Source organism: Apiotrichum porosum, assembly GCF_003942205.1.
Source record: "Apiotrichum porosum strain DSM 27194 chromosome Unknown scaffold_4, whole genome shotgun sequence".
In the NCBI taxonomy this organism is placed as follows: Eukaryota; Fungi; Basidiomycota; class Tremellomycetes; order Trichosporonales; family Trichosporonaceae; genus Apiotrichum; species Apiotrichum porosum.
In genome coordinates this window covers 1,356,765-1,379,703 of record NW_021167111.1, presented here as the reverse complement: position 1 = coordinate 1,379,703, position 22,939 = coordinate 1,356,765, and the positions used below count along the sequence as shown (strand labels likewise).

General features: G+C 59.3%; 5 protein-coding genes across 5 annotated transcripts; 2 read left to right on the top strand and 3 right to left on the bottom strand.

Annotated features, from left to right (window-relative positions):
• Positions 1-219: 219 nt before the first annotated feature.
• Positions 220-3,800, bottom strand: EHS24_007248 (uncharacterized protein; the record flags this gene model as incomplete). Its single annotated transcript, XM_028622620.1, has 4 exons — positions 220-913; positions 973-2,049; positions 2,113-2,854; positions 2,915-3,800. 4 exons carry the CDS (start codon positions 3,798-3,800, stop codon positions 220-222), a joined length of 3,399 nt encoding a protein of 1,132 aa, XP_028477512.1.
• Positions 3,801-8,482: 4,682 nt separating this feature from the next.
• Positions 8,483-9,298, top strand: EHS24_007247 (uncharacterized protein; the record flags this gene model as incomplete). Its single annotated transcript, XM_028622619.1, has 3 exons — positions 8,483-8,627; positions 8,711-8,868; positions 9,083-9,298. 3 exons carry the CDS (start codon positions 8,483-8,485, stop codon positions 9,296-9,298), a joined length of 519 nt encoding a protein of 172 aa, XP_028477511.1.
• Positions 9,299-10,346: 1,048 nt separating this feature from the next.
• EHS24_007246 (uncharacterized protein) lies at positions 10,347-13,403 on the top strand (the record flags this gene model as incomplete). The annotated part of the gene is made up of 1 exon (XM_028622618.1): positions 10,347-13,403. One exon carries the CDS (start codon positions 10,347-10,349, stop codon positions 13,401-13,403), a length of 3,057 nt encoding a protein of 1,018 aa, XP_028477510.1.
• Positions 13,404-13,534: 131 nt separating this feature from the next.
• Positions 13,535-16,180, bottom strand: EHS24_007245 (uncharacterized protein; the record flags this gene model as incomplete). The annotated part of the gene is made up of 10 exons (XM_028622617.1): positions 13,535-14,107; positions 14,150-14,424; positions 14,492-14,508; positions 14,551-14,600; positions 14,674-14,738; positions 15,035-15,083; positions 15,132-15,649; positions 15,690-15,837; positions 15,881-15,937; positions 16,052-16,180. 10 exons carry the CDS (start codon positions 16,178-16,180, stop codon positions 13,535-13,537), a joined length of 1,881 nt encoding a protein of 626 aa, XP_028477509.1.
• A 425-nt stretch (positions 16,181-16,605) lies between these two features.
• SWR1 (swr1 complex component) lies at positions 16,606-22,642 on the bottom strand (the record flags this gene model as incomplete). The annotated part of the gene is made up of 4 exons (XM_028622616.1): positions 16,606-18,605; positions 18,648-19,159; positions 19,198-22,214; positions 22,256-22,642. The coding sequence occupies 4 exons, from the start codon at positions 22,640-22,642 to the stop codon at positions 16,606-16,608; spliced, it is 5,916 nt and encodes a 1,971-aa protein (XP_028477508.1).
• Positions 22,643-22,939: the final 297 nt, after the last annotated feature.

Genomic DNA, 22,939 nt, shown 5'->3' with positions numbered 1-22,939 from the left:
GTTGTCCCGGTGATATGCTGGCTTGCATGGTTCTCTCCATGACAGAGGACAAACATAAAGATACGGAGAAAACAATGCTGATGGTGATGATGGTGCGCGCTTCCAATGTCTCTCTCTCTCTCTTCTTTGCGTTTCTCCCTCTACTCGTCTCCCCTCTCCTCTCCCTCCCCTGTCTCTCTCTCCTCCCCCTCTCCACCCCTCTCAAAAGACTAAACTGCTCTAATGGCCACCTCGCGGACCCTTTGCCGCCCGTCCTTCCTCGGACGCCGTACGCGCCATATCTGTCGAGCTCTCCCCACGGCGCTTCTTAAAGCTGAGCCGCTTGAGGAGGTTGGCGCCTTCGTCGGCAAGGCGCAACCCTTCGCCAGGCCCCAACTGGAGCCGCCCGTCGCTCTCACGCTGCAAGTCCATAGACGACTTTTTGCGCTTGTAGTGGCCCTCGTCGTCCGTGCCTACTCCAGAGGTGGGCGCGGCGCTCTCCCGCGTGAGCATCGAGTTGGAGCCGCGCGAGCGCAGCGAGCTTGCCTCAAACGACGAGTCCAAAGTCGACACTGTCGTGGCCACGGTCTCGACTGTTGAATTGGTAGCAACTGTCTCGACCGTCGACGCCGTCGCGACCGTCTCGACTGTCGAGCTCGTGTTCTCGTGGTCGATCATGCGGAGGTAGTGGGTGATGATGGCGCGGTGGACGAAGAGATACTGTCGCAGGCTCTGAACAAGGCTCATGCGCTGGATGCGCATGCCGACGAGAACGTCCATGATCGGGTCCTTCATCTCGCTGAGCGGCGTAGGATGGCGATGCGGGCGGTGGCTAGGTGTCGGTGCGTGCGGGTTCTCGGCCGGCGCACCGGGGTTGGATGTCGGTACGGGCAGGCTCAGCGGGAGCTGCGATTGGGGGCTCATGCTGTTAGAGCTGTTTAACGTTAGCAATGTTCCAGATATTGTAACAGCAGCGGCGGCGGCAACACTTACTCGCTCGGGGTGGTCTTTTCCTCGTTTTGCTCGGCCAGTGATGGCAGGCTTGGGCCGCGGGAGGACTTGATGGACAGCTGGTCCGAGGAGAGGTGGTCGGGCTCCCTGACCAGTACGTTGCTGTCCTTGGACAGGATCTGAGGCTCGCCTGGCGCAGGTAACGAAGCGGCATCCTTCTTAACCGGCGAGTCCAGCTCCATGGGCTCCTTGACAAGAACATTGCTGTCTTTGGAAAGGATCTCGGGTTCTGGGGGACCAGGCAAGAGGCCATCCTTCTTTGCTGGCGAGTCGAGCTCCATGGGTTCCTTGACAAGGACGTTGCTGTCCTTTGAAAGAATCTCGGGTTCTGGAGGAGGAGCGGGACCACCCTTGACTGGCGAGTCGAGCTCCATCGGCTCCTTGTTGACAACGTTAGAGTCCGGGGTCGGTACCGAGTTGGCCTTTTGCACAGCGAGCACCTCGGCTGCCTTGGAGCCGGGGAGAGGCGCGGCATGGGTCGGGGGCGAGTCCAGGTCCATGCCATCCGGCTTTGGCGGTTTAGCAGCGAGGCCAGAGCCCGCCGACGACTGCGCAGACTCGACCGAGTTGAGCTTTGACGACTTGCGGTGTTCGTGGCGGAGGGCGTCGGTGATGGCATCCACCAGAATGTAGCTGCCAGTGCGGCCAATGCCTGCGGAACAGTGCACAAGGACCGGTGGGGCCTTTGTGTGATCCTCACCGCACCCGGCCGAATGTTCGACGGCCGCGTCAACGTCACGCATCAGGTTCAAGAGCACCTCGGGCGTTTCGGGTACGTCAAAGTCGGGCCAACTGACGCACTGAATGTGCGTGACTTTACGTTGCTTTTCGGGCGCACTCTTGTGCCAAAGGTTGAAGACTCGCTTGATGTTGTTGTCGTCCTCGCCCACACTCTTGGCCTCGGGAACGGCCGCACCAAAGTCAAAGCCCGTCGTCGGCACATCGGGCTTATCCTCGTCACCCGTCTGGGAGACAAGTTGCAGCCGCAGGTCGCCATACTCGACCGCATTCCAGTATTTGCCACATTTGTCGCTGCCACCTTCGAATTGTTTGGTGAGCCTGTCCGACGACGTCAGTCATTTGTGCAATCGAAAACGTGTTCCTGACCATCAATCAACTTACATCACAATGACGTGAACGTCTTGCTCCCACACCAGGGTCCAAAAGTCGGAAAACGTAGAGTCCATGGGCCCTTGGGTTGCAATGTAACGCCTGCTAGTGCCGCGGGGCTGGACGAATGACGCGTTGATATAGTCAGACTTGTCGGGTGGTGACGCCAGGCGAACACGAGTGTAGTCAAACGGCCAAATGTTCTTGTAGCGGTTTTTTGTGCCTTGCTCGATGCCTGCGGTGATGGAGAATGGATAGTACCCGTTGTCGGCAGAGGGCTGTTCCATGAGTTTGACAACGTCCACCGCTGAGCGGGGCAACTCTGTCTGGAGACCCTCGCTTGCAGGAAGACAGCTGCCCTGCGATAAAGTGTCCATGACAGTCTGCAGTCGTGTCTGCTCGTTCCGTTCGATACGGTAAAACTGCTTGGCCAAGACCTCACCGCTGTCGCTGTCAGACATCTTGACAAGGTCATGCAGGAAGGGAGGCAGCTCGTCGGCGCGGCGGACGACGTCTTCGGGCATGGCCAGGGGGATGCGCTCGGTGATGCCGCCATGGGAAAGCTCAATGTTCTGTCGAATGTTATCGAAGAACGGGTTGGCTGGCTGCAGGCGACTCCGCGAAGAGTCGCTGCTGTGCGCCTTGCGGGGACCACCAGCAGACGCAGGAAGGCTGAGGCTCGTGAACGGGTCAGGTCTGGTGGCGAGCCCTGCTGTCTGCGGCAACATGGTTCGCGGGGCGCTTGTGGTGGAGGCTGCAAGGGTCAGCAACATACAACAAACATTTGAGCACGCAAAAATAAAACACTACTTACCCTGCTGGAAAGCCAGTCGAGATAGCCTGCCGAGACCACCCACAGACAGTCGCGGGGTGCTGGGAGCCGTGGTCACGGTGCTTTCGCTGGCAGAGTCGACGCTGCCGGCAACCACCTCGCACTCCTTGGTAGAAATGACAGCGCTGTGGCCACCGGGCACGAACCATAGGTTTCCATTGTAGCCCTCGCGTTCAAACTTGCTTGCAACGCCTTGCAAGACGCTTCCCTCTGTGACTACTGACGAGTCTTGGTCAATGAGGACAATATCGGCAGTGTCGCGCCAGGCCGAGACGGCCGCCTGTGACTGCGCAGAGGCGAGCATTGAAACGAGTTTGCCGATACCAAAGGCAGGACGGCGGAGAAGGGTAGAAGGGATGGACACAGAGTGCGCGTTGGGGAGGTGTGACTCTTCGTACGACGATGGGGCGCGCAGATCCAGAACGAGGGTGGTGCTAGACGAGACGACGTTGGTGAGCTCTGGGGCGGCGAGCGGTTTGATTCTAGACTGCAGCAATGGCAGCGACCCCAGTGGGCCCGCAGGCATGGAGGAGCGTCTCTGTGCCAGGTTGGCCGACCCACTTGGGCTTGGGGGGCCCAACGAGCGTCCGCTAATGGGTCCAGCGGGGATGGACGACGACGAGCCGCCGGGACGACTACTGGAGCCCAAGTTGAACGGAGACGACGGTGGCAAGTTTGATGGCTCGTCGTTTGAATGCGCCAAGTTGTTTCCACTCCAGCTGCCGCCCAGGTTGAGCCTTTCAAATGGATGGCCGAGCTGAGGAGATCCGTGAGGTCCAGTGGGAGGAAACTCGAGTGAAGGGGTCGGCGCGCCAGAGGATGCCGCGAGCGCCGCCCACGGCGACTGGCCGAGAATGGGCTGCGTCATGTGCGTCGCCATTCCGCGAGACAGTCGCAGTGTAGGAGGTTGACGGAGAGGAGTTGCAAAGGGAGAGGCAAAAGGTGAACCGGAGCCGCTCTGGGAGGAGTATTCGGGAGATGGCGAACCCTCCACTGGCATGGGGGTGCGGGCTTCCGAGGTGAATGGATCGCTTGCAAATGGAAAGTCGGAGGTGGTGCTCATCAGTGGAGCTGCTCGGCGGAGGGGCACTACGCCCGTCTGCATCGCAGAGGAGACAGAGCCAGACGCCGACGACGCGGCCGCTGCAGCTGGTTGTTGGGCTCCACTTGGTGGTGTGTGGAGCGTTGGACCGAAGGGATTGTTGTCACCTAGGGCACTACTCATGGTCTGCGCCGCCGTGTGTCCGGGCGGGCAAGGTGGTGGTGTTGTCGGACCGTGTCACAAAGAGACGGGAGGTGGACAAGCGGGATACAGACAGGCAAAGGTTGAAAAGGAAAGTGCCGAACTAACTCTCAAGTGGGGCGCGGGATGACAAGCATAATAATCACGCTGGTCCTAGATCTTGGTGCCCACGCGCATTGCGTCGGTGGTCGAGATGGATGAGACACTCGCTGCTCCGTGAAGAGAGTGGGACACGGGGCAGCGTGACAAGGAGAGTGTGTCGGGATAAGACTGCCAGTGGCGCAGAGACGAGGTCGAGCAAGAAGGGAGCGATGGGTGACTAGGGGGGGGGGAGGTCGCGTGAGGATGAGGACTGGTGGGGTTGTGGAGGTCGAGCCACGCGAGGGGGGAGAGAGTGCTGAGGATGTGGGGTGCGCGTGCGCGCGACTGCGTTTGTTGGGTTCTGTGGTGTGTAGTGGTTGTGGTAATGGGGGTGGTTGTGGGGTGGTAAATGTGTTGAAGCGGGTAAGGTTGGATGAGTCAGAGGGAATGAATGGGGGGGTGGGGGTGGGGGGGGGGGGGGGGGGGGTTCTTGCAACAGGAATTTGGGTGTACGCACAAACGCGCAGGACGGACGGACGGACGCACCAGCGCACCAGCGGCCAGCGGCAGCGCAGCAGCAGCACCAGCCAGCGGGCAGAGCATGCATGGCCTGTGGCCTCTGTGGGTATCTCGAGGGGTGTGAGCCTCTCTGGCCCCGCGTCTCCCTCTCAGGGCCACACCACACCCACACAGCCAAAAACCATTCCCTGGCAGCTTTTGCGTCGCCGCTCGCGCTGGCTGATGACATGCATGTGGACACGCACATGCTCTCGTCCCCACTGCGACGCTGTGCTCTCAACCCCGTCGTACTATAAGCATACGGCACAGACGGCCAGCACAAGCGTATGGAAATACCAGTTTGCATGGAGCCCGGGGGGAAGGGGACGAGGAGCATATCAAAGTGCCTCTTCCAATGTGGTCATGGCCCACTCGTAATATGGAGGAAGATGTGCCAGTTACTCTCTTCTTCCCCTCTTTAACCCCCTGTTGCTCTGCTGCCTCTGCCGTATAGCGGACCGACCAGTCGTCACAACCAATGTCCCCAAACTGTTTTGTTCCTCACCTCCCTAAGGCCTAAGGACCCGGGTGCCGACAAATGTGAGTGCAAGCACGCTCTTCTCTGCTCTTATAAGCAAAGCTTTTGCCCTTTGTAGCACCAGCGAGGCTGGCCCCCGTATACCCCACAGTGTTGAGGGATAGGTTCCATCGACGCCAGGCGCGTCACTCGGGGTCCAAATCCAGGTAAAGGCCCAGGACTCTGACGTCATACGTCGTCCACTTGGGGTCTGCTTCGTTTGCTCGCAACCACATCTTGGAACGCCTGTTGCGTCAGAGGCGTTAAAACAAGCCAACAGGCCACAGGCTAAACAGGTGAGCACAGTATGGACGGTACTGTACGGTGCAGCGTGTGTTGGTCTCTCTCCCAAAGGCCGGCCACACACAGGGTGTAGGTGGGTGCATGGGTGTGCGTGTCCCTTTGTCACAACTGTCTCTTGTCGGTGCCAATCCTAACAAGCTGTGAGCGGGGGGTTGGGGTAATGACGTAACACTCAGCCATTAGGTGGCTTTGAACTTTTCATTGCCATGTGAATTCCCAGGAATCTATTTGGGAACAAATAAAAAAAGGTTGGGGCCACAAAAGTGACCCCACGCAACCCGCGTACTTACGTATAAGCTTGCATGCATATAAACCAACCTACGACGTTACTCGTGGGACCTGTGCTTGCAGATCAGTAACCTCCCCCACCATCCCCCACCCCAGAGGAACACATGTGGCACCAAGGGGTCGCCAAACACAACAAAGGCATCATCATCCAAAAAAAAACGTCCCCACGTATAAAGCTAGTGCAAACGACCATGTACCTGTTATGACCTCAGCCAAGGGAGCGATGGGCCGCGTATTGGACCGGGACTTGGGGCTGATGGCTGAGAACCATGGCTGCACATTGCAGAAGCGTGTATCTGACAGGCAATGCCCCGCGGCTGCAGTCCGACGAGGAGGTGGTCGTTGTCATCGACAGGGAGATGTGTGGAGTTGGATAATGTCGTTACCTCTAGGGTACGGCCTCCGCACTCCGTTGCTATTCAATTTATGCCCAGTCGGCCCCACAAAGATCAACACGCTCCACACAAAGCTTGTCCAAGTGGTTCGTTGCTGCTGTCTGCTCGGGCGTGGGTGGCTCTTCCACGATCACTGGCGCCGTCTGCATCCTGGCCCGGTTCGGCGAATCAAGCTGTCCTAAACCATGCTCCTGCACCATGGTACTGAGCGTAAATAATCTCCCAGGCTACAACTGAACCATTTGCTTTCTTTTGTGTGCTTACTGGTCATTCCGAGCCACACATAAGTAGCCTATCTGATAGGAAAACTTCCTCCTTTCACTGGTTCCACCCCATCACATGTGATGATCGTTCCGACATCTGGACGTTGCCTGGCTCTGTAGTCTGTCCCTTTACCGGCAACGACGCTAGTTGGGGCCGCGTCGAGGCACATGGGAACGCCGAGGGCTATGGAGCATGCGGGAAACAGGTTCCCGCGCAGTTGGAGCTGTTTGTTTTGGTCATCGGCGACCAAACACGTCAGAGGCCGGGGCCGCGATGACATCTGTGTTGTGTCGTCGTGTGGTGGCGCCACACGACACCAATAACAATGCCCGGGGGCAATATCCACACCCATATATCCCATATCCGGACACGCGGTAGCAGATGTATCAGATAAAAGCCCAACCTGCCGTGTCATTACGAGTGGAACCTGCCCAGGCCTGACACGCTTATAGCCACGAAACGTCCCGAGGACATGCCGACAGTTTCCCTGCGATCCTTGCGAGCTAGGACGCATCCGAGGGAGTTTACCCGACACCCGCGGGATAGCAAGAGAGGGCGCGGCGCGCGGAGGGGAACAGAGCTCTTGCAGCTTGCCGGCCTCTGCATCTGTGGCCCAAAACGGCGGTTACGGGAACGGGACATTTTGCCCGACCGTTTCCCTAGCGGCCCTGGTCTCAGCTCAAAACCAACTGGTTTTGTGGCCCTACATCCTCGTTCGTTGCCATTCAAAGTGTGCAAGTGTCCTTGTCGTCCGGGGTGTGCCGGGCAGCGTGATACAGTTACTTGTAACAGGAGGGGGAGGGCGGGGACGAGGACGCCTAGAAGCTGTGATGTGGGGAGTGGCACAATGGGGGCATGCGTGCACACATTTTTGTCGGACCGGTATCCTGGTTTCCATGGAGGACACGGCGCGCGCGAACAGCTCATAGCGCGCCGCGCACAAACCACCGCCCAAGGCGGGTTTTATCACGGCATTTTGCTGGGAGGCGGGGCGCGGGCGCGCGGGCAGGGTGGAACACGTTGCTGCCGAAAGCTAAAGGGCTGACCCATGTACCATGCCTGCTGTAAACGTGAGACCAAGGGTTCTGCCCGTAGACAGCAGCGGTGAACAACTCAGGTAAGGTGCTGCAGACAGTGTGGCTCTCGTGTACTTGTGTGTACGAGATGGAATGGCTTCCCGCCTCCCGAGTTGGCTCTTGGGAGGCTTGTCGATGGAAGCGACCTGGAACGCAGGGTGCGCGCGGTATGTGAGGCAAACAGTCATTACCCGAACATGGCTCTCTGCTGGATCGGCGCCACAGCTGTCGTCGTGGGCGAGAGAAGACGGACTGGCCCTGTCGCCCATGCTTCCCCCCCGGTCCCCTCCCTGGCGCTTTGTTCGCTGCGCCGCGTTTGGGTCAACGAGGCGGTTGTTGAGCCCGTGTTGAGGATTGCTGCGATTGCTAGGATATAGGATCGAAGAGACGCATCCTGCATCCCGCACAACCCGCGTTTGCCGGTGAGGTCGGAGGATGCCAGCACCCAAAAAAATAGAGCTCGCCAGCGTTGTTGCCAGTGCGCCAGGTCCGGGCACCCCCAGCGCGCCCCTCGAAAGCCTCTTTCCAGGCAGCGATCGCCATCGCCCCAGTCGCCCGGTGAGACGGCCCTGACAACGGGAGACAGGTCAGTCGCCAGTGGGTATCGTGGGTATCGTGGGCTCTCATATATGTCGGTCAGTCTTTTGCTTCACACAGTCCCATCCGTGTCTCGCTCGTCTCTCTCACTCTTGCCTCCCCCCGTCGGCGCCGGCTTCGTGTTCTGCTCTCAGAATCACACGCACTCGCCTCCTTTTGCTCACGTCTTGGCTCGACTCCCCGTCCCCCTCTCCCACATCGCCACCACTCCTTCCCACTTGCCCCACGATGAACTTGCTCGCCTTCCTCGTCGCCCAGCTTATCGCTGCCGCCAGCGTCCTTGCGACCACCAACCTCGGCACACCATGCCTGGCGGCCTGCTCCAAGTGGTCGGCCACTCTGAGCCAGTGCCATACCATCTACGGCATTTCGCGTGAGTACACTACCCAAACACGCTGTGGCCAGGTTTCTAGCGTGCCGTCGGAGACTGGCGCTAACATGTCCTCTTGCCTTTAGCCAACATCAAGGGATACGACTACTCGAATGCCTTCCTCGGTTGTCTCTGTGTCGGTACATATGAGAGCGGTACCTACGGCAACGACACCATGAACGAAGCTGCAAGCTTGTGCCAGTCGTGTTCCACCACTCCAAAGGAGATCAAATCCGACCTCTCAGTGAGTGTACTCCCCCCCTTCTCTCTGCGGCGGCCAACCCGATTTCTCCCCACTGCCCAAGTGTCATGAGAACCATGAGACGCATGGCCTGTAAGGTTATGCGGGGGCGTGTGTGGCTCTTGGCAGGATCGCAGGCTGGCCGCTTGCAGCCGCCCTATCGCTACCACTGCGAACCGTTGCATCGACACCCTGAGATGCTAACATGTTCCCCCAGACCTTCCTGACCCTTTGCGCCGTCCAGGCAACAAACGGAACTGCCGGCAACGCCACCACCTATGCGCCTCTGTCCTACATCACCGCCGACGACCCCGACACGGGAATCACCGCCGCAATCACCTCGGCCGGCGTCGTCGCTGTCTCGGCTCCCACGCTCGGGCTCGCGGCGTCTGCTTCCCTCGTCGTCATCCTGGCAGCGTTCGCAGCGGCCTGATTCTCCTTGGATCCTTGGATCTGTGGGACGACGACGCATACGACAAGAATAAAACGAATTTCCCGTGGTCTCGACTCTGGCGGTGTACGGCGTGGGCGTCGACACACAGACAGCTGGGACCGCGGCATGGCGCGCACGGGGGCGCGGGGCGTGTGGGGGGCCACAACGTCCGAGCACGAACACGAGCGCGAGACGAGCCTGGACCACCACGGGGGCGGACCGGCAAGTGGACCGTGCTCGTGCTCGCCATCACACTTGTGCCGGGCGACCGAGCATAATGGCGGTGCAATCGGCGCTCTCACCACGGCAACCAGGGGTATCCTCGACACGCGCGGGGATGACTTCAAGGTTCGGAAGGTTGGGCACAGGACAGCAAGGACAGTTTGCGGTTTGGCGTGTGATGGACAAGAGAGTGCAAGAGAAACGACATAGATTCGGGATAGGTGTGTAAGCTCTGGCGGCGTCTGGACTTTTGGGTTGGACATTAGTTATAGTTTTCCGTAGAATAGACGCTCTGATTCTTGTATGTAACCACTGAGATCGTGTGGCAGAGGAGTAGAGAGTGGTCGACGTCAGTCAAGGGAAGTGCCGTCAGCCACGCACAACTTGGTGAGAAACAACAGCCCCTTGCTGCTGCTTGCCATTCAGCCTTCCGTGCGATAATAAGGGTGCCTCAATGTTGCGCCAGGAGACCAAGGGTACAGCTGATACCGATAGCTGTGTGTCCCATCTCGCATCGTCCACTCTACGATGGACATCCATAGATCCAGAGATCCAGAGAGTCGCAAATTAGCGACTTCCAAATTAGCGACTTCCAACCCATGTTCCTAATTCCTAATTTGCCCGACGGCTCATTAGCAGGCCAACGGAATCAAATACATGTTACGTAAATAATACGGACTTTAGAAGAATGTCCGCAAAAACGTGAGCCGCACGCGAGACGCTTTTTAGAAATAATCTCGACGACCTCAAGGCCCGGCAATCAAAGACGACAACAGCGTAGTTTACCTCCACACACCACACCCTCTCCAACAACCTCAACCTCACGATGCGTTCGCAAGTCGCCATCCGGCGGTCTTTCGCGCAAGGCTCCCAGGCGCGGTTTATCCAAACCACCGCCACGACCTACAAATCGCCGTATACGGCCCCTCTGTCAGCCAAGCTCGCGCAGGTGCCACTGCACCCTGCGCTCCCCACGACGGCGCTGGGCAGCGAGCTCCCAGGCGACATCCCCGCCCTCCCCCTTCACATCGAATCCCTCACCCAGCGTCGTCTTAACTGGTACTCGCGTACGATGAACGACGACAAGCTTTCGCATTCTGAGAGGGAGATGCTTGACCGTGCCATGGCGCGCGTGACGAAAAAGGAGCGCAAGCCCATCGAGTTTGCCAGTGGCGAGGCCGGCCCCAGCATTGAGCGCTTGAACTTCTTTGCCGCAGGCTCTGAGGCCGGTGGCGCCGTCATGGAGGCGGATGACATGCCGGGTCTCGAGGCCGGTCGTATTGTCGAGGTTCGTCGTTCGGAACAGTCCTCGATCGGTCTTGTTTTGGCGCCCGTCCTCATCAATGGCAGGAGGCGTCTCATGCTGCTGCGCTCGTCGGGAGAGATCTGGCCCGTGAACGCCAACGATGTCCAGTTTGTCATGCCCGCGTCGCTGGTCCCCAAGGAGCTCGCCGCGAGCTGTTGGTCAAACGAGCTCATTGCCTTGTGGTCCAAGGGCGAGGACATTGGCATCTCGCAGTCCCAGGACGAGGCTGGTATCATCGGCGCCGACGAGGCCCAGACCATGACTGAAGCTCGCCGCAAGGTCGCCCACCTCCTCCGCCGCATCGCCCGCGAGACTGAGCGCATGTCCTCTCGCCTTTCCAGCGGCTCGATCGCTTCCGGCCGCGGTGGCGGTATCGAGGCCGTGTTCGACCACTTTTCCTCCAAGGACCCCGAGCAGCGCAGCCACATCACTTCCACCGAGGTTGCAGAGTACCTCCTCAACTCGGCCAACCCGGACAATGACACTCCGCACATTACTGTCCGCCCCAACACCCTCCCCGCGTTTGCCGCCCATGCCTTGCTCATGAAGCGTGCCGACATGTTCCTTGCCGACGACCGCAACATGTGGAAGACTAACCGCTTCTTGATGCGTTCTCGCGCCGAGTACGAGCGCATCCACAGAGTCAACAAATGGGTCGAAGACAACGACCCTGTCTTTGTCGACTTTATCGCCAAGGCCAACCGTGCCAAGGAGCTGCTCTCAGCCGGCCAGGCGGACCAAACCCCGGAGTGGACTGACAATGAACTCGACATTCTCTCCATCCTTTCGTTGGGTTTCTACGAGACCCGTACGACCCAATACCTCATTGGCAACGCCATTTCCGCCTCTATTGTCAAGTCGTTGGGATACGACCTCAAGACGCCCATTTCTGTCGCCGCCGTCATGGACACCATGCGTAGCATTGGCATGATCGCCCCTGCTGACGATCTGCGCTTGGCGTCCCTTGAGGAGAATACTGCGCGTTCCATGGGAGTAAACACGGTTGCCCCCGAGGTCACCTCCTGGACATCCAGCGAGCCGACGGCGGCCGACGCTGCCATCGACTCGCTCCGCACCGACTCGTCTCACCGTGTGTTTGTCATCGACGACCCGACCGCCAAGGAGCTCGACGACGGCATTGCTCTCGAGCGCGTTGGCGACAATGACTTTTGGGTGCACGTCTACGTCGCCGACCCAACTCGCTATCTCGCCCGCGACCACCCCGTGGCTGTCCGCGCCATGCACGTTGGTTCGTCCTTATACTTGCCCGGAACCTCGCTCCCCCTTCTTCCCAAGTCTCTTGGAGAGGGTGAGCTTTCGCTCGGCCGCTCCAAGAACGGTCAGACGGCCATGACTTTTTCGGCGCGCATTGACCGTGAGGGCAACATCCACGACCACAAGGTCGGACTCAAGTGGCTCAAGGACGCATGTGTGACCACTTACGACAATGTCAACAAGGCACTCGGTGTCGCCGTCCCGGAGACCAAGTGGCCCCTTGGCCGCATCAAGGGTTACACCCAGCAGACCACCGGTACCCACAATGAGCTCACCGAGTCCGACGTTGCTGATCTTGCCGTCCTCCGCGACCTCGCCGACGCCGTCCGTGCCAAGCGTTTTGCAACTGCCGGTTTCGAGGCCTATGTTCCCAACAGTTTGCCTACTGTTCTTGGCGGCGGTGACCTCCAGCCTGGATTCTTCAACCGTGCCGCACTTCACCGCAAGCCCTCGGCGATCCCCACCGACCTCCAGTGCGCCCTCTCGCTTCCGGATGCGCTGGGACTCTCGTCGGCCCAGCGCTTTGTCGGCGAGTTGATGGTCCTTGCGAACCGTGTCGGCGCCCAGTTCTGCCACGAACGCAACATTGCAGTGTCGTTCCGTGGTAACGCTGCGTGGAAGAACTCGTCCAAGACTGCGCCCGGATACACTGTCGAGGACCTGCTTGCCCAGCGCATCCCCAACAGTGGCGACTTGGATCACCGGAAGATCCTGAGGGGCCAGCTCTTCACCCCCCAGTCGACAGTGTCGACCACTGCGCTTCCGTTCTGGGTCATGGGCTTTGACAAGCCCGACCACGGGTACATTCGCGCCACCTCCCCGCTCCGCAGGTTTGACGACATGCTCGTGCACTGGCAGATCAAGGCCGCGCTCGCCGCCGAGGCCGGCTTGGCTGGCGCCGACCCTGTGCTTGACTCGGCCGCCGTCACCTCCATCATCGACCGTGTTGAGGGAGCGCAGCAGCGTGTCAAGGTCACAGAGCTGTACAGCACCCATTACTGGCGTGCGGCCGTGATCCAGTCGCGCCTGACAGGCCCGCCCAGCCCCGAGCTCGAGTTCCCAGACGGCCAGGTGGACCTCTCCAACGTTAAGGCGTTCGTCAACCGCAACCCCTCCCCGAATGTGGGCAGCGACATTCTGACCTTTGAGGCCTACGTCCCGGAACTTGGACTCATCGCCTCCATTTTCACTCCTGCGGCACGCGCCGAGGACATGGAAGTGGGCGACGAGGTCAACGTCCGTCTGGACGCCAACCTCACCAGGCAACTGCCCAGCCCCATTATCGCCGGCGAACTTGTTTAGCACCACTCAGTAGAATCATCTTCATAGCATTGTCATGTACTGCATCATCACTCGGATACCAAACACCCTGCTGCGTGGTCGCGCGCGCACGCCGCGCCCTCTACTCTAACACTGGCACAACTACACAAAACTCATTGGTTAAACCCCATGCGGATGGGCGGAGGAGGCGGTGGCGCCGAGCCGTACTGCTGCTGGTGTTGCTGGTGCTGCTGGTGCTGTTGCTGTCCAGCGTACCCGTTCGTGTATCCCTGCTGCGCGTACGCGTCGTAGCCTTCGTAACCCTGTCCGTACTGGGGGTACCCCGCAGGTGGTGCTGGGGGGTATTGTTGTGGGTAGCCGCCTTGCGCTGCTGGCGCGCCAATGACGTTGGACGGCGCAAAGCCGGCGGGGAGGGCGGGGGGAGTAGCAGCGACAGGTGCAGGAGCACTTGCTGGAACCGCGGGGGGGATGTAGGCCGGGGCAGCGCCCATGCCAAACGCACCTCCCATCGAGTGCTTCTTGGCCTGCGCAGCGAGCAGGCGCTCGGCCTGCGTGCCGTGTCGCTCGCCCTTGCCGTCCTTCTTGAACGCATACTGCACCGTCACCTGCTTGCCGCCCAAGAACTGGTTGTTCATGTTCTCAATCGCCTGGTCCGCAGACTCAAAGTCGTGGAACGAAATGAAACCGTAGCCCTTGGAATCGCCCGATGCTGGGTCGCGCGCAATCTGTAACACTGTCAGCTGGCAACCTACACCTCGTAAACGTACCTTTGGCTGGTCTGCAATCGCACCAAACACGCTAAACGTATCGTACAGTGCCTGCTCGTCCACATTCGAGTCGACGTTGCCGATAAAGAGGTTGGCGCCAACGTCCAGCTGCTTCTTGTCGTAGCTCGCCTTGTTGACACGGATCGGTTTACCAAACAGCTTGATCTGGTTCATGATCTTGACGGCATAGTCGGCATCCTCCTCAGACAGAAACTCGCAGAACCCGAAACCCTGGTGTGCGAGCGAGATGCGGTCCTTGGGAAGGAAGACGTTGGCTGTAGAGAGGTCAGCTATGTCTGCGCGCGCGCCGTCGGGGCGGCCCATGGGAAGGCGGGGACGTACAGACTGGGCCAGCTTGCCTGCTTTGTCAGCTATTTGCACCAAGCGGGCCTTAGACTCACAGCATGAGCTCCCACATCAATGTGTCTGTCACGCGCTCGTCAAGGTTTCCCTGCGGCGTCAGCGCAAATGTCATCATGAAGAGGGGGGGGGGGGGGGGGGGGGCAGAAACGAGGAAAACATACCAAGTACACCGTCGCCTCCTGGTTCCTATCCTGTTCCGCCTTGCTCTGCATCGTGTAACCGACTGCTACGCGTGTGTTCTAGCCGTTGAAGTCGAATAGCAGGGCGGATTGAGCCGTGTTTTGGAGCAATGTTGTGGTTAAAAGCGGACCTGAAGGCAGTGGACATGCAGTTGGAAGGAGGTTCGTTGATCGACGCGGAACCAAATTTCCCAAAACTCATAAGTTGCCACCGGATGTTGGATCTGAGTCTACTGTGTTGTGCCCGCCCTCCTTTGGCCTTCCTCGGGAGCTCCAAACTCGGATCGAGGTAGATTTGCATACATTTCTGGATGGTTCTTCATGCTCTCATATTCTGGCTCACTACCATCGTTCGTGGCACTAGTCTCTAGCAAAAGCTGTCTCGGCTGGTCCTATACATGTCCTGCGCGTGGCACCATCCGGACTGGCCGGCCGCTAACTGGCTGGTCCCAATTCGAGGAGTCATAAGAGGTCTCTTTCCTCAGAGCGTTGCTATGCGCTCCAAGGTCATCGATAAAAGGAAAAAGTTGTCCGATGGGCACCGCACAGAACACCGCCACTGCCAGGATGACGGGCAGGAACTCGAGACAGGTGAATAGCACTTGTGACGAGTTGGCTTGTCCAAAGTATCCCTGGCACTCGACAGCTAGTCGATACACTGTCCGGAACGATATAAACAGGGCGGAGAGTAGGTTGAGGTAGAGGAGGACGCGGAGGTTGCGTAATGGCCGCGCATTGAGATCAAGAGTTGACGTCCGCCAAAGTGCCACGACCAGGAGGATGAGGAAGCCCAGAAACGAGATGGTCTGAACGCCCAGGCCTGCCAGGAGAATGCCACTAGCAGCTTCCAGGCTCATGAGCAAAGGTTCGTTTCGTGAGAGCTGGACCCCCACAACACCAATGAATGCAGCGCCGCAGACCTGAACAAGGACCGTAGTGATGTCCATCAAGACAAAAACTAAAGAGGTTAGCAGCTGTGCCGAGTCTGCGTCACATACATGTCACCAGTCGCTTGGGGGGTATGAGGAGCAACCTGCTTCCGCATGGGAAGCGGTTTGCGGCATAAGTGAGGACAAGGTAGATTGCCGCCGCTATCGGGATGGGTGCGATCACGATCATCAAGTACTGGGCCACGAAAATGTCCACCTGTGGCAAGTCAGTCCGTCGACCCGGGCACTGTGTGGCTCACTAGGAACATGTTCTGGTTACCTCTCATGCGCGCCGCGTATCCTCCCACTTCAATGAGCTGGTCGTCAGATACCAGTAATAAGAAAACGTGGTCCAGACGTACCGAACCTAGAGCTAACATTCCGTGAAACCACCGCGTTCCCTTCCTCGACCACAAGTAATACCCCTGCACCACCAGTGCGAGACCGAACGCTGCAACACCTGCCACAGCCGCGCTCATCCATGGTTGGTACAGGTAGATGGATATTGATGACTCGCCAATCTTGGGGTCTGCGTTGATGGGGCCATGGTACGAGTCCATTGTGCGTAGGTCGAAGGAAGGTGGGGGGAGAGGTGTCTGCAGTGGCCGTCAAGAGCTCAGTCGTTGAAGTACGTAGCAAACCGCCACCCATGGAGTTTCGACGTAGAGTCAGTTCGAGCTAGCAGTATGCACCAGAAGTAAACCGAACAGGCCAGTCCAAGGAACCGCTAGCAGCTGCATGAGCTGAATATCTGCTGCTGCTGCTCAACACGCATGTGCCAAGGCCGCAATCGCCCACCTCCTCCGGTCAGCGCCACAGACCGGTTCCTGTCCGTGCGGAACCCACCAAGTGGTTCCTGTCTCCACTATTAAACCCACGAGGAGTGCCACTTCAAACACGCTCCACTCCACAATCCATGCAGCGTCAATGCCCATGGGGCACCGACGCGGCCGTCGAGATGATACTCACATGAAATACATGCATGCTACAGTTGTGAAAAGTACTCCCAATCCCACTCGACGAAACGCAGCATGTACTCGTCCACTGCGCCTGGCTCGTCATCGTCATAATACTCCTCCTCTTCGGGCAGCGGTGTGGCCGACCCAGTGCCGGTGCCAGTCGGAGGGCCCTCTGTGCCCAGTCGAGAGATAGCAGGCTGCTGCGCAGCAACTCCTGCTACCACGGTGGCAGCCGTCTTGGCCTTCTTGGCGACGTCGTCTCCGCCACCAAACTCGGCAAAGTCCATCTCGCCTTCACCTTGAGCCACGCGTGCGGCGGCTGCGTCCTCTTCATCCTCGACTTCAGCAAGTGCCTGAGCAAGCTCGCGCTCCTGTCCAAGTCGCGGGGCGGCAGCCGACGCGTCCTCGGCCTCGGGTTCTTGTTCGACGTCAATGTCCTCGATGCGGTTCTCGTCGGCTTCTTCGATCTCCTCGGGAGGCCGCATGCTGTCGTCGAGCATGTCGCGCCAGTCCATCTTGCCAAAGAACTCGGTCGTAAAGTCACCGTCTTGGATGACCACACGGTCGAGAAGGCGTTTCTGGTTGGCCTTCTTGAGCATGTTCTCCTCGACGGTGTGAGAGGACACGAAGCGATAAATGTGCACCTCGCGCGTCTGTCCGATACGGTGGGCGCGGTCCATGCACTGCCTGTCCATCGATGGGTTCCAGTCCGAGTCATAGAAGAAGACCGTGTCGGCACCCGTCAGGTTGATGCCCACACCGCCCGAACGTGAGCTGGCGATGAAGCAGAAGATGCGCGAGTCCGAGTTGAACCTCTCGGTGATGATTTGACGGTCCTCGATCTTGGTGCTACCATCGAGACGGAGGTATCGGTGTCCACTGTGGGAGAGGAAGATTTCAAGAATGTCAAGAACACGCGTCATTTGCGTGAAAATGAGGACGCGATGGCCATCCGCCTTGAGATCGCGTAGCATCTCGGCGAGCTTCTGGAGCTTGCCGCAGTCGTACTGCAAAAGGCTAGCGTCGGGGAATGCGATCTGAAGGCGTACCGAAGGCGCATGTAGGGTGTCAAACGCTGGGTCTTGCAAAGTCGGGTGGTAGGGGTCGATACCCGGCAGCGCATAGTTGGCAACGTCACGCGCGACTGCGTTGGGTGGGATGACGGCAAACCGGTCGATAATTGGTGTCACCTGAGCCAGGCGTCGGGTGTAGGAAGCGACCAGTGGCGCAGCTGGGGGCTGGTGCTCTCCGAAAAGGTCAACATGGCGGCGCACATCGACCGAGTCCGGGAGGAGATACTGCGGAAGATCCGAGAGCATTTCCAGTGTGGTGGAACCGTAGATAGGCCCAGACTGGCACCGGAGGCGATTGGTGTCGCGGAGCGCACGCCAACGCGCAACACTGGCCTCGTGTTCTTGGTACGCGCGATACTTTGCCCAGCCTTCAATCGTGCGAGCGTCCGGCTTGGGAGGCGGAGGAACTCGGCCCTTCTTGACCTCTTCAATGGCGTAGGGAAGCTTGTCGCTGGCATCCAAGCGGGCACGCGCAGAGGCCACCCAGCCAGAACGACGTTCGTGACCGGTGATGATAAGGTTCATTCCCTCGAGGTCGAGCTCGTCCTGCGAGTCGAGCAGACGTTTGCGCACGAGCAGTTGCGTGGGCTCATAATCTCCCACGACACCATACTCCATGGCCAGACTCGTGCGGACGGGGCGCACCTCGAACAGGTCTGGGTGGTTGCACACCTTGCGCAGCTGCATGAGGGTGTTGACAACACCAAGGTAGCCTCCCGACATGAGTGCGTCACGTGTCGACGCACGGGACATGAACTCGTCGTACAGGAACCTTTGACGCTTCGAAAGGCGACAGTAGACGACATGCTCAAACTTGCCAGGAAGCTGCGTCTCAACTTCAGACTTGAGTCGACGAAGAATGAATGGGCGCAGTAGAGTGTGGAGTTTGTTGACAGTTTCAATGGTCTCGTCGTCAAGGGTATCTCCCGACTCGACAGCCTTGTCCATGGGGTCTGGCGAGTTAGATTTGTGCTACCAAGGTTTGCAGAACTCACTTGAAAACCACTCGGTAAACTCTTTATGGTTTGCAAAGCCCACCACAGCAGTGGCGTCGGCGGTAATACCGTTGGGCATGAGGAAGTAGAGTAAACTCCACAGCTCCATGAGGTTGTTCTGGAGCGGTGTACCCGTCAGGAGAAGACGGCGCTGAGCCTTGAAGCCAAGCAGGGTCTGCCAACGCTGGCTACGGAAGTTTTTGATGTTATGAGCCTCGTCGAGAATCATGTACACCCAATTCTTGCGGCGGAAGATGTGCTGGTCGGCGAGGACGATCTGGTATGACGTGATGCACACTTGCCAGGCGTTCTCCGTGTGCCAGCCAACACGCTTCTCCTTGCGCTCCTTCTGGTTGCCGTAGTAGGTGAGGACTTTCATGCCGGGTAAGAACTTTTTGAATTCCATCTCCCAGTTGAGGATAACCGAAGTGGGGACAATGATGAGATGCTGGCCCCACACGCCCTTGTCGCACGCGAGGTGGCCAAGGAGGGCGATAGTCTGGATCGTCTTGCTACGTTGTCAGCTCAAGGCAAGTTTTGTGAAGCTCACCCTAGACCCATCTCGTCGGCTAGGATACCGTTCATGTTGTTGGCGTAGAGGCTGGCAAGCCACTCAAGTCCACCTTGCTGGTACGGACGGAGAGTACCGCGGAGGAGGAACGGTGGCCGAATGCGCGGCGCACTGGGGTCTTCTTCAACCTCAATTTCCTCGTCCTCCCCCTCGTCTTCGTCCTCCTCATCTTCATCCTCCTCCTCAGCCTCTTCCACCTCCTCCTCACTCTCCTCCACCTCTACCGCCTCCTCGTCATCGGGGGCATCGGGGTGGGCTGCCTGGACGACGGCAACCTTGGGCTTGCGGGGCTTGCCAGGCTGCTGTTGCGGTGTATCGGGAGGAGTCCAGACAGTTCGGATCTTGCGTTGTCGCTTGCCTTCCACAACAAGCGCTGGAGAGGCACGACGCTCGGCAAGGGCCTCATCCGTGAGAGACTGGTCGACCATAATGTTGCTCGATCCTTCGGCCATAGGAACAGGCTCGCCGTCGGTCGTGGTGACAGCCTCGCCTTCAGTAGCGCGCTGAAGCTCGCCTTCAGTAGCCACTGTCGTCTCGTCTGCCTCAGCTGCAGGTTCCTCTGGGCGCTCATCCACGGCGAGTTCCGGAGCTTCCTCCTGCACGGGAGCAGGCATGGGGTAGCCGTAGCGCTTGAGAAGCTCTTCGATGGGCAGCTGGGCATCGGCAAGGAGACCCTCATCCTCGCTGTCACCACCGTCGGCCTTGATAGCGTCGTCCATGTCCTCGTCGAGCTGAGCATCTTGGACATCGATGTCACTGCCCTCCGCCTTGAACTCGGTGTCGTTGGCGTCAGGGTCCGGAGTAGCAGCAGCCGCAGCGAGGGCCCGCTGCTTGCGTTGGAGACGCCGAGAAGGAGCGCGCGGGGGAGGAAGTTCTTCGACCTCCAACTCAGGAGAGCCGGCAGAGGGCTCAATGGCGGCGACAGATGCCTCCGAAATGGTAGGCTGCTCCTGTACTGGTACTGGGGTAGGCGGAGAAGGAAGTACGGGGACCGGGGCAGGTTCAGCAGTGGTTACTGGAGGCAGAGGCTCCTGTATCGGCGTGGGCGTGACATTGACCTTGGTGTCGAACATGGCCAGGTCAGCCTCGTCAAGGTCTGGTCCTGGCATCGTCATGTCGACTCCACCAAAGTGAAGGTCGTCAAGGTCCATTTCGTCATCTTGGGCGGGTGGCGGAGTGGGCTCCTTGGGCGGTGGGGTGGGCTCCTTGGGAGGTGGGGTGGGCTCCTTGGGAGGTGGGGTGGGCTCCTTTGGTGGAGGGGTCGGCTCCTTTGGTGCAGCTTCAACAATAGGCTCAACTGGAGCAGGGCCTGGGCTGGGGACAGCGTCCAGAGCCATGTCGCTGTCGCCATTAGGAACGTTGTCGGTGGGGGTTCCTCCCTCGTCGGACGGCTCCACAACATCCACCTCGATCCCGAGCATGGCACGGTAGTCAACCTCGGGCAGGTCATCACCAGTCTCGCTTTCGCTTTCGCTGTCCTCGTCGTCGCCCTCGTCGTTGGTCTCTTGGCCACTCTCCGCAACCTGCTCGGCACCTTCCTCACCGTCGCCCTCCTCACCCATCGTCATGTCACCTCCGGCGTCAGCCACTTCACCACCACCCTCATCGGCGTCCTCCGCCTCGCTGTCCTCTGCAGCCGAGACTTCGGCAGTGGCATCCGAGGCGGCTTCGTCGTCATCGTCGTCACCGCCTTCGCGGCCGACGATGATGTCACGTTGGCCCTCGAGCAGGCCGGTGCTTCGTTGCAGCATGTTCTGGAGATGCGCTTTACCGAGACGGTCCTGCTCAAGCTTTTGTGCAGCGACAACCTTGGCGCGAACAATCTTGACGGCCAGACCCCAGCGCTTCTTGAGTGCCTTGACAACCTCTTTGGCCTTGCGTTTCCGCTCGCGCTCTTCCATTAAACGCTCGCGCTCGTCCTTGTTCTCGAGGTGCTCCCAGTAGACCTGGATCATGCGGGCAATGCGCTTGCAGACTTGGGGCTTAATCTTTGCCTCGTTGACCATCGCGTTGCGAACCTGAACCATGTGGGCCATGAGAGCATCCTGGAAGTCGCCCTGGCGAGGTGGGGGGCCTGTCGGCGCCTTCTTCTGGTGGCTCTTGTCGCGGACAGGCGCTTGGGTTGGGCCTGTATCGTCTTCGTCCAGCAGGCGCATAAGTCGCCCTTGATGCTGAAGCCAGTTGACACGGTTTCGAATGTAGCCTTCACGCTGCGCACGCAGCTCAAGCGTGGGCAAGTCGACGGGTGGGCCAGTGTCCTCGAGGTGGATGTACGACTCGAGAATAGGGTTGAGGTCGCCTCCATACTTTGGCTTAGCCAATGGACGCTGCCACGGATCGGTGTAGATGATGCGCGAAGGTCCAGAGCGTCGCCATCGTGGCCGTTCAGGAGGCGGTGGAAATTCGAGGTGAGCGAGGGAGGGTAGAGGGGCAGGTGGTGGAGTAGGTGATCGGGCGGGAGTGGGTGTGGGAGCCGGAGACGACGCAGGAGATGCACTGGCCGCAACTTCCACAGCACGCGGCTTCTTGGCCGGAAGGTTGGGCAGCGATTGCCGAGGTCGCTTCTTGCTGCCCTTTGGAGCTGGCGGCTCTTCCTCTGCTTCAACAGCTTCGATAATCTCAGCAGCAGCAATCGTTGCACGTCGGCTTCCCTTCTTGCCCTTGGCTGGAAGAGGAGGAGGGGGCATGTCTACGGCCTTGGTAGACTTGCGAGATTTGCTCGACGTCGCCTCGGTGGGTGGTGGCGCAATCTCCGGCTGCTCCTCGGGCTCAACTTCGACAGCCTTGCCTTTGCCCTTGCCTTTGGTAAGGTTCACCTTGGGTTCGGCTGTAGCAATGGCGGTGACGTTCCCCAAGGCCTCAGCCTTGTCATGGAGCTGCCTGCGGGTCTGACGAGACGGGCCGCTTGGACGAGACCGTGATGGTCCGGCTGTTGGGGCGGGTGGGAGAACCGACGACGGCACCAAGTTGAGGAGGTCGTGGTTTGCGTCCTTGTACTGACAATGTCAGCTTATAGTTCAACAGTAAGGTCACTCACTTGCATGAACACGGGCGAGTTGTCAAACTTGGCCTCGGCAGGGTCCCATCCCTCGAGGATGCTGATGTAGCGCTCGAGGTGGAACTTCTCCTTGACGGCCATGTCGTGCTCCTCGACGACTACACGCAGTGCAGCCTCTCGGTCGTGCACGAGTTCGTCGCGACGCGAGGCCGTGTACTCTGGACTGAGCTTGAAGAGCGCGCGGGTCACCTCGTCCTGGGTTATGACTCGCCCACCACTCTGGCGGGGCGCGCGCGCCTTGGCGCCGCCGCCGTTGCTTTGGCGCGCACGCAAGCTGCGGCCAGCCTTGGATGGGGGAGCCGCGGGCAATGCTGGTGACGCCGTAGCAACTACAGCTGATGCACTGGAGCCGCCTGGCGCCTCCATGCCCGCCGGCATGTCATGAACAGTGTCGACTTCCATGTGGACCACCTCCACTTTGGGTGAACGCGACGGATTCGGGAGCTCAGAGGACGGTGGCCATAGCGAGTCGCCAAAGTCACGAATTTGAGCACGGAAAACGGGCCAGTCGGGATGTCGCGGCTGCTATACGTCGATAGATGTGTGGTGTTTGCGCAGTGCACGCGGTTGATATGCTGTTGGATGGAATGGAATAGTATAGCTTCAAGGTGGGATCCGTGACGCAGCGCAAACAGACGCGGTGAGTGGCGATATTTCCGCGGG